This window comes from Strix aluco, chromosome 2 (assembly GCF_031877795.1).
Source record: "Strix aluco isolate bStrAlu1 chromosome 2, bStrAlu1.hap1, whole genome shotgun sequence".
NCBI lineage: Eukaryota > Metazoa > Chordata > Aves > Strigiformes > Strigidae > Strix > Strix aluco.
Window position 1 is genome coordinate 50,618,839 of NC_133932.1, and position 11,119 is coordinate 50,629,957.

The 11,119-nt window shown below is 43.5% G+C and overlaps 1 protein-coding gene across 6 annotated transcripts in view; it reads right to left on the bottom strand.

The window, feature by feature from the left end:
• The window catches only part of CNKSR2 (connector enhancer of kinase suppressor of Ras 2), a 218,505-nt gene extending 208,139 nt beyond the window's left edge, over nt 1-10,366 (bottom strand). For 3 of the 6 annotated variants that reach the window (XM_074814671.1, XM_074814669.1, XM_074814668.1), the window contains exon 1: nt 10,113-10,366. In XM_074814671.1, the coding sequence (XP_074670772.1) occupies nt 10,113-10,176 (64 nt within the window). In that variant the 5' untranslated portion in view covers nt 10,177-10,366. The remainder of the gene's footprint in view (nt 1-10,112) is intronic. The other 3 variants (XM_074814672.1, XM_074814670.1, XM_074814673.1) reach the window with 2 other exon arrangements.
• Nucleotides 10,367-11,119: the final 753 nt, after the last annotated feature.

An 11,119-nucleotide genomic window follows, 5' to 3' on the forward strand; every position in this document is an offset into this window, starting at 1 on the left:
ATAGTACATGAGGTATGTTTTCATAGAAAAGTGATTTTTTTGGGTCTTGCACAAAGTGTTTTGCTTTTCCCAAGACCTTGGGTTGGTCAGCTGGTAAGACCATTTCAAATACTGAAATCTCCATCAGGGATATGGCTAGCGCTCCTTCGTCATGACTTTGTCATGACTCTTCAGCTGTCTTATTCAAGCCAAGGTAGTTGCCAGGAACAGCAAATTCTTTATTTAAAAGTTAAAAAAAAACCACACGAGGAAACATGCTAATATTAGGAATACAGAAGTTTCATGATTGCATATACACCATTTTACTTTCTATAGTTGCTAAGGGTAGCTTCATTGTAACTCATGCAGGCATTCAAATGCTACGGCAGTAATGTAATTTGCTAAAGCAGACATTTAAAACAATCCTTTGAAGGCTATGAAATATCCAGGCCTTTTAAAAAATGAGTTTATTTGTTCTCAGGGGATCCTGTCATATACCTAACTTTCTTATTTTTCTAATGATAAACTGTCCTCCTTCCTTCAAACATTCAGACTGACACTCACACGGAAATTTCTTATGTGCGATGATTCCACTTCCAGGCTGAACCTCTCTCTCAAATCCACATGCAGAGCATGACAAATTATTCACGCTACACTGTGCCCTTGGATTCAATTGTTAAGGCTCCAGAAATAGGATTTTGACCACAGACTGCATTAAACAGCTAAGATCCATAAGGTTTAAAACATACAATGAAGTAACGGCTAAAGTAATGAAAACTACATCTTATTTTGAAGTCCAGTACCCAACAGTGAAATTACTGATCACAGGTATTTTCAAGAGGACTTGTGGGGCACAACACTCAAGACTATGCTAAAAAACAGATAGAGAAATTTAAACAATAAGCCTCCACACGCTAGGTTAAAATAACATATAGTTAGTTTTATTTATAAGTATCTGAAGACCACAATATTTGAAAAGAGCAATAAACACCTTTCCGAAAAGCAGTAATGACCACTTCATCACCTTTCACTTACAGAAAGTTTTCAAAACAAGTAGAAGCAGACTACAAAACCACACTAACAAATTTGTAATTTTTTTCGTATTATCTCTAATAAAACAAAGTCTACCAAAAAGACCCGTGCTTAACCTCTTAAGAGAAATGGAAACAAAGGCACATGGTTCTATCCATAACAACAAAGTAACAATAAACAAGCCAGCCAGTAGTCAACCAATGGTGAACACTCAATAAAGCACTTTTTGGATATTTCACCCCATACTTCAGTCACACTTCAATCAGACTAATCAAGAAGAAAAATGTTATTTGTTTGGTGTACACAAAGCAGGACAAGTGTATATTCACAATAGTTGACTGTATACAACATAAGGTGTTTTTTCAGAGAGCAGCTTCTACTTTGCATTCAACAGGTCCCTCCACCAGTATTTCTTGAAAATCTGAAGCAAAACAAGGACAAGAATGGCACTGTACCTTGCAAATAGAAGTATCAACTGTGTGAAAGCAACCAATAAAACTACAAAGCAAGTAAAGAAAGTAAGGCAGGCACATGTCAGTAATGGATATCAATGAGGGGAATCCAGTTACAAAGATTTTAATTATTAACATGGAATTTAATCAGGATGCTAGTTAACTCTTCCACTATTACGAAGAATGCGCCAGCGAGCCTTCAGCAACTACACCTGGTCAAGATTTCAGGTTGACATCTCACTAAAAACACTAAGGTCTCTTGTCATTCCCATAAAGGGTTTCAGTGTTGACTCAGAGGGAAGAATGCCATCTAGTGAATTACTCAGACAACACTGGCATGTCCCACCTATATCTACCTGGCCTCATTATGCAGAGGAAGGTTTTCTTCACCTTCTTATTGATGTGAAGATTATCAGGAGAGAAAGGAAAGAGAGAAGGAGGGGAGGCAAGGGAAGAAGAATCTATTTTAAAATAGGTCATTTACAGCTGTAGCTATTGGCAACTGGTGGATCTGGCCAAACTAAAAATAAATTCTACACTTTAACAAAAACAGTAATATTACAACCTTCTGTATGGCCGACAATCATCCTCTGTGGGACAGAAGAGCCCTTAGAGGTGACCCAGCCAGCAGCTCAGCAGTATCCATGGGTATGTTCATCCTTCCAAATACAAGAGGGCCAAGGAGGAGGCCCTAGCATTACCCACACTCAAGCACACCCCTATCTCCCACCCCAACATTCCTCCAGACCATTCTGGCCAGTTTGCACAGGAAGATTTCATTCCATCAGTGGTACTAGACCAAGTGACACAGGCATAGTCCCATCAGCGGTATCAGAAGTTATGTGAAAATGGCTTATATGCTTGCCCAGCTCAGCTGGACATGCATTCGTCACCCACAATGGACACCAGTAAAATCCTACCAGAGGAGTATCCACAGCATCCACAATCAAAAATTCAGCATTACCAAACAAAGACCCTGTTACACTTAAATCAATGGATGTTTGATGCTGATGTGAGTCTTAAACCATTTATTTTAAAAAGCTACTTGAACCTTTAAATTAAAGGCTCAATTAATTCTCATCAACTTTTTGCCCTCTTCTTCACACAACAGAAAAGGTATAATACAAAAGTACAGCACTTTGCATCCCACTATATTAAAATAATACACTTCAGCTGAATATAGTTTAATTACCGCTTACTCTGGTACACTCATACATTAATTAACACTTTACTTGGAAATTCCCACCATATGGTACTGTAGCAGATGTTAATCATGTAAGGCCAAACACTTTGAAATTACTGTTCTAGGCACTTCATCTGAGGTACCAAGTGCCCTAAATTTCTACCTTAAAGGATAAACTGGAAATGCCAAGCACCCTACAAGATCACACTCACAGCTATTTTCTCAAAGATAACATTATTTGGCAGATAAGCAGAATGAAAAGGGCTAGACTTTCAAGCCTCCGGTGCTTTAAAATGACTTGTTATACTGAATTCCCTTTGCATAAGAGAAATGCCTGCACTGGAAACCTCAAGGAAAAAAAATTGTTTCATTTACCAGACATCTGCTCACCCCCATATACAGTGAGGGCGAAACATGTGTACGAGTGAATGCTCATGTAGCATTCCAGATCTTGGGTGCACCAGACCAATGGACCTGTGTCTTCCAGCCCTTCACCCTTCAACTGCAGGAAAGGAGTATTATGAGGAGCAGCAGATGCTTGCTCTTGGACAGTCAACTATTTTAAATTTAAGAGCAGATGTCCTGCCAGGTCCAACTGTCCTACAAGAAGAAATTAAACTCCCTGCACAATGCTGCAAGTAGGTTCACGTGGCAGTTGCTTTCCTCTGCATTTTCACTATAACATGGGCCTAATATTGGGCCCCCGAAATTTGTCTTCCTGAAAAATACAACTCATCTCCATCTTCCTACTTCACCTTTTCAGAAAATGGGGCATATCTAGTTTCACTACGCGGCCCTTGCATGATTGGATTTTTTTAGTAAGGTATTTGGGAATCCTTATCCTACAGCAATTGTCTTGATAACTATCCAGCTTGTAAACTGAACCTTTAAATGTTTCATTAAGTAAATTATTTAAGCAGTAAGCGTGACAATAGCACAGTTTTGTTTTATTTGGATCTAGAAATCTAAAGCTAAGTTATCATGCTAAAGGTAAATGCTTGCTACAGGTGATCATTCATACAGTTATCCTATGATTTAGTGAGGAACTGGTAACTTCTTGAAAAACAGAAAACAAAACCCAGCATCTACATAACAAGGAAGCCTGAGGAATGAGCCTTCTCTTTCTCCTGGTTGCATACCTTTGAATGCAAGCCTACACACAAAGAATATTCTCAGCTTTTCCCTATTCCTCTGGAAACTGGAAAGAAATATTACTATCTGACTCTGAGAAATACAGTACGATCAAATGCTACAGTAACTTTACTGATATTAAACGGTTACCTACACTTCTGAGGATCAGATAGAAAGGCTAGACCATTTACCAATTTGGGTTTTAGAAGATAAAACTGCCTGTTTTATTATTGGCGAAGCGCTAAAAGACAACTACTTGCAAAGATTCTAAAAATACATCTGTATATATATTTCAAAACTCTCATCTGAAAAGTGATCTGGTTTATATCACTGTCTTGCAAAATTCTTGACACCCATTAACCAGAAAACAGTTGTAAATTTCTTGATTTCATACTGCAGTGTGCAAATAAATCTGAATAAGATCAGAATATAGAGCTTCGCTGAACTGTTGCAAAAAAACACTTGAGAAAACATATTGTGAGGACATATTTAAACTAACAGATGTTTCAGAAACAGAACAATATGTTCAAACAAAATAAAGGTGTAAACGGGCAGTGTTAAAAGAGCTTCACAACTAGCACATTAATTTTGGTAGCAAGTGAGATCAGCTCATCTAGGAAAGCTCCCTCCCAAAAAGATCACTAATTTAGAAATGAATTCTCATATAATGCTCAAAATTTGGCTGCGTGAATTATTTGCAGAGTGACTGCTTATGTAACATTGCATTTGCTATGGCAACACCAGGGCTGTTAGGCTTTGTCACATCCCCGTTTCAACTGCAGTTTCATTTTCTGCTGATAAACAATGGCAGGAGAGGTTTGCTAATCCCAAACCAAGATGCCCTAAAACACATCACCGTGACTGATGTGGTGGCCATTGATACTGCTAAAACTCCTGATGTCAGAAGGGCAAGCAAAAAGTGAGAGATCCACAGGAAAAATAAACAAGCTAATGAGAGAGATCTTCCAAGAACTGCTTTCACTACAGTTTTAAAGTCAGAGTCTTAAAACTAAAGTTTGGAATAGCACAGTTTGACTCTTGACTATCCATCTTTGAGCAAACTACCCTCTCCAGAAAGACCCCCAACTTGTCCTACTGAAATTCTTAGTTACTTCATTTGTAAGAATGTAATATCTATTAATTTAAAAGTTTGGGAGTTCATTGAAATTAAGCTCCAACTATGGCACTATTTCATATTTTTCTACAGCTTTGCCACAGCTTTTCTTGATAGACTTTACAGTAAAAGTCATAACTCCTTTTAATAGCATCACTTCAAAGCTAATGGAGTACTACATGTACCCTCTGATACTGCAAAATTTCAGTTTGCTTTTCTTGTGAGAAAAAAGAAGTTTTAATGCTAATTGTAAAACACCTGATCTATTCCACATATGGCACTTAGCAATGACTATTCGAGTTGATGACTATTCTGCAGCTCATCAGTCATCTACACAAACTTCACAAGGAACTAGTTTCAGAATCCAAGCATTTTTCACACTCTTAAATATACAGCTTTTGTTTCCCTGAGACAGCTCAGCCTTTTCCATATTATTTCTAATAGTCACATTTGTTAAGGGCCCTACCAAAAGCAATATGAAGGGAAGTAGCGTAAGAAAGCAACTTTAACTCAATAAACCATTGAAAAAAAACAAAAAGACTGACAAAAATGAAAGCCCGAAATGAGGCACATACGTGCAAGCACGCCTCCTCTCTACCATGAAGTAGATGCTCACAGGCCTTTGCAGCACTACAGTCCAGCCTACACTCCAGAAAAAGCTCTCTCCTAAACCCTGTCCATAACACAGTCTTCTTCAGAGAAAGCTAATGCAACAAATGAGGTAGGTCTGATAGTGACCTTGAATACAGGAGTCATCCTTACTGTTTCTAAGACCTAAATCCATCTGCTAGATCCTAGTGCTGGGAGAAGGTTTGTGCCTTCACTGATGAACTTCCCTGCTGCTACCTAATGGTTCAGGAACTGCAGCAGGACCTGGGTGTTGCCACAGAAGTCCTAGGGTTCTGCACATGCAGGAAAAGGAGCAAAAGAATCCCCATGGCAACATTTTTTTAAAATCATTATTAAGCATTAGAGTGTTTCATTTCAGACCATTCCCACAAACTCTTGAGTTTTCTTGAAGAATGACACATAATTCCTGTTACAGAAAGTGAAGCACATTTGTCAGCATCCCGTGACAACTCCATGCAAAGACACACTCTACTGAAAATGGACATGAACTTCTGTATGTGAGGAGCAGACAGAAACTCGTTCTTAAATCCACATAATATTCATTCATCCAAATGGGGAACTTCTGCACTCTGCTTTCACTTTGCTAGCACGTTCATGTTTCTCCTTCTCTTCCCCCAGTCCTTCGAAATAGTTACATCCTTCTAAACGCTGGTAGAGTAGACTTTATAGAGGCAAAAAGCCCCCATCCCTTAGCATTGGAATCCTTTAGAGCAAGTCCATGCCTCAGACATCAGCTTCTTGAATATGACTACCATTACAACAGTTTAAGCTGTATGAGCTTAGCATAAGCTCTATGAGCTGTCATTCAGCAAGCAAAAAATAAATATTTAAGCTTTGTTAGATAAACTAATACCGCTTTTTCCAGGTGGGTTGTCTTTTTTAACAGATTTTGCCATTGAGACACTGGTACTGAATTAAAACTAGAATATTGTTAAAAGCAGCAAGTCCCTATCAAAGTACAGCCATTATAAATAACCTCAGACAAAAGAAGTTAAATTAAAAGACTCTGTTAAAAACATCCTGATGTTTGGAAAGTAATTGCATGTCTGTGAGTTTTCTCAGCACCTCAGAAATCAAAAACACATCTGACACGTTCCCTTCCTGAGTCAGTGAAAGCCATGACGTTTGACGGCACTCGCCTATGCAACATGTCAACGTCTTGTAACGCAGCAGTGGAATCCACACATGTCTTCCAAAGGGGAGGCAGAGGAGGTGATTGACACAGTTTCAGCTCACTGATCCATGCAGGGCCTTTAAAATGAGTACTAAATATATGAAAAGCAAAATAATACACAGTTTGAATCAATTTAAATATTCATTTTATCCTCCACATACAATATGCCATCCTGTGGGAGAGATGAGCTAATTGATCTGCTCTTTTTCTAGTTCTATGACAGTTAATCTTCTGTCAGTGGGTTCATTTGAAACCATACAAAAACTCATATGCTGACACAGGCTCCGCTCCTTTTGTCCTTTTCATTTGCAAAGTTTTAACTGGTACTTTGGTCCACAACTTCTCATTGGACACATTTTCATAGGTCGAAATTTAGGTAGTCGCTTATTTGCATAACCGATTCCAGGTACAATTCTGTATCTCAGCAGCATTAGAGTCCATAGGCAATTAAAGGATCCATAAGCCAACCACGTATATCAAGGAATTAAAAAATGAGAAGACATTGGAGAGACTGTATTTATTCCGTGAAGACCGACGGTCTTGAGCCTGCTTCCTATCCAGCCATCCATACCAGAGCTCAGCACGTTTATCTAACACTTTTGAGCAGGAATACTCTCCCCGTCTTCATTTTTCACATCCTTTAATACTAGGGCAGTGATAAAGCACCGGGCCTGAACAAAATGCCACTGAGGTAATAGCTCTTTTGCCTAAATAAAGAATTCCAGCCGGGGCCTTTTATTGAAAATGTTCAGGTCATACCAGCAAGACCATCACAAAAACACTGAGAGCAATAAAATCTGAAGTGTTTCATTTCCCCTTACTTTCAGATAACTGTAAACAATGTTAAACAGTAGGATTTTCCTTTTTCAGGAAAGATTTTGCTTTGAACATTGAAATCTATTTTGAAGAATGCTCTTTACAGAGCTGCTCTGAGCAGGCATATTACATAGCAGGGCACTTACTTCAAGGAGGAGGTTAAAACCGAGTTCAATGTTTATAATTCTGTAAAATAACCCCAGTAAGTCAGCAAAATATTGTCGCATCTTGAAGTTTAATGTAATTTATGCACACCAGACTTTGCTGCTAATGCAAAGACGACAAATGCACTCGCCCCAAAGTTCTCCTGACAAAGACACGTTCATGTTTTACTCATCGAACTGTCTTCGATATCTCTTAAAACACAAATAAGCTATTTTTGAGAATTTCAGAAATGTAATTAGTTGGAGACAATATGTTTAAAGCAGCAGAATAACATTTTTTCAGCCAGATTTCAGTGACAATGTTTGCAACACTACAATGATAAGTGAGGAAAACGAAGTTGTTGCAGCCAAGACCGCTTGCCCTTATCTACTACCGTCCCTCCTCCGAACTCGACAAGGTGTGATCCATCAGACAGGATCAGACCTGCCCATGTCTGCTGGTCATACTCATTTCCAGGTTCAACTTCTGAAACCACAGGGACTAACTAGGTGGTTTTCCTCAAACACTGCTAGTCAAAGGCAGGTGCTTTTATCTCTTTGCACCTCACTCTAAATGAAGCTTCATCTGCAACTCAGAATACAAAATGAAGAAACAAAAGCTTGAAGCAACATATATGTGTTTGCTCAGTAAAAATTAAAGTACTCCAGAGAAACAATCAAGCAGTTGCACCAAAATAAACAGGTTACACACTAAAAAGCAAGCTTCATAATCCAAAAAGTAGGCACAATTGCAGTAACTGCTTTTTTTGTAAAGTTCACATAATTAGTTTTAAAAACAGATCTACAGCTCTGTGCGTTAGTCACAGGTTTCTAACCTTTATCCAGCCTCACAATTTTTAATGTTATCATTTAGTCAGCCTGTTGTTTTTAAATAACTGACTTTATATTGATGCAATACAAAAGTAGAGTATGCAACGTACTTCACCTGTCATTTATGAAAAGCATTTGATGTATTACATTTTTGAAGTGTTTTAAAAATGCACTGTCTGCAATTTTTTTTTTCTGCATTCCCAAAATATGGGGGAGCTATCGCAGATACTGATTTGAAAAAAAAACTCCTACACAATTTTTTTTTTCAGAAGTAAAAATGTTAAAATCTAAATAGCTGTAATAAAACATTTTGAAGCTGAAAAGGGTTTGCTTTTAATACTGATCATCTGTAGCTCCTTCAAGTTTTTTATTAATATTTACTAATTTCTTAGGATATGAAGTATCACATTATTTTTTTTTATTATTATTCTTCTATGGATTGAGAACGCTTCAGAAACAGCAAAACTATGTATGTTACTGAATATAATTATAACTCGACAGCTATAAATGCCAGGATTGAATAACTGAAAACATATGCTATATGCCTGAAATTTTAAGGATGATGAAACTGTCACATTAGTAGCACGCAGCATGTTATAAAGAACTCCCACAATGTAGCAGTTGTTCAAAAGTTGTACCCATCCGGTCATTCCATCTTTATAAAAAGATATATAATACTAGATGGTGATTTATTCAAAACACAGCTGCAGCCTAACTTAAAGGTAACAACAGAAAAAAACCCACACCACAAAAAGACCTTTTTAAATTGCAGTGTTAAAGCCATGTCGGTGCACACAGAATAACAGAAAAGCATTTCCAGAAAGTCCAAATTTTATTCTCATTAGACTTTATTTTGGGGAGGACAGGTGAGGAGCGGGAGGAGGAGGAGGAGGGCAGCAGTACAAACACACGTCAGCCCGGCGGACTCTTCCAGGCTGATGTAAATCACGGATGTTTAAATGCCGCCCCTGGGGACGGGGATCGCGACCCCCCCCCATGTGTGTGTGCCCTCGGCCCAGCCGGAGGGGCGGGGGGACAGCCCCGGAGCTCCCGTGGGCGCGTACCGACCCCCCGACCCCGCCGCCTGCGGAGACCCCCCGTTCCCCCCCCCCGCGGGGCGCGGCTGCATCCCTGCCCCCCCGCGCGGGCGAGCGCCCCACGTTAGGTTAAACTTTTATTTCGCGAGTCATTTTGCACCGCATCTGCCGGGAGCAGCCGGCCGCGCTCCTCTCATCCCCGCGCTGCTGGGGCCGGGGCCGGTGCCGCGGGGGGGTGGGGGTGGGCAGCCACACCGCGATCGCCACCCGGGAGCATCCCGGTTTCCCCGGGCACAGCCCCCCCCCCGGCTTCATGGGCCGCCGGGGGTCCCCAGCCGTCCCCCCTCTGCGCCCGGGGGCGGAGGGGGGTGCGCGGCCCCACACCCCGGGGCAGCCCGGGGCCCCCACGCTGCTCCCTCGCCCCAGCGGCGCGGCCCCGACGGCCCCCTCCTCCCTTCCCGCCCCCCAGCCGAAAGGCCGGGGGAGCCGGCGCGGGGGAAGCCGCGGAGCTCTCCGCACCTGCGGGGACTTGGGGGGGTGGGGGGGGGGATGGAAGAGGGTCACCGCGTAGCCCCGGCGCCGCTCCTCACCTTTCATCCAGTCGACGACTTGGCTCGGCGACCACTTACTGACGGGCTCCATGATGAGGGCCATGGGGGGCTCAGGGGCGCGGGCGGCCGCCGCTCTCCGGGCGAGGGGCGAGGCTGTGAGGAGCGGCGGGACCGCGCTGCCCGCAGCCCGATCGGCGGCGGCGGGGGGAGGAGGAGGAGGAGGAGGAGGAGGAGGAGAGAGCCGCTAAATCCCCGCTTAGCCTCTGCTCCGCTCGCTCGCTCGCCGCCTCTGTGCCTCTCTGGGGATTTCAGTTCATGTTGCCGGCTCGGCGAGGAGGGGGAGGAGGGGGAGGAAGGGGGAGGAGGCGGCGGCACGCTCCGACGTTTCCCGCCCCCGCGGACTCGCGGGCAGCGGCGGCTGCCGGCCCCGCCGAGAGGTCGGTCCCCGGGTGGCGGAGGGGGAGCGGCGAGCGGGGAGGGGGGGCTGGCTCGGCTCTGCCCGGCTCTGCCCGGCTCTGCCCGCCGGCTCCTGCGGTTCTCCGCGGCGGCGGCCGCCGCGCCGGTGTCTTTTTCTCCTAGCGGAAATGACGAGGCGGCTCCTGCCACCCGAAAATATCTCCAAGTGAAATGGGAAGCGGCACCCGAGGGCCGCCCGGGGCGGAGGAGCGGGGGGGGTGGGCCGGGATGACTCGCAAGGTGCCGCCGGCGGGCGGGGGGGGCCGGGCCGGGCCTGGGGCGGCGGCGGCGGCGGCAGCGGCGGGCACCTGCTCCCGCCGAGCCGGGGGGCAGTGGGGGGGGGGCTGCAGGGGAGCGCAGCCAGCGGCACAGAGCTGGCGCTTGGGGTTTGGGTTTGTTGGGGGTTTTCTCCCTCGAAAAAAGCATCGCTGCGTGGGCGGGAAAGGTTTGGGGTTTTTTTAAATTTTTTTTTTTTTTTTTTAATTTTTAGTGAAGCCCGACTGCAGAACGGCTGCGAGGGACGGTGTCGCCGAACGCCTCGAGGGAGCCGTGCTGGCGGGCAGCGGAGGTGGGGAGGCGGCAGCCGCCTT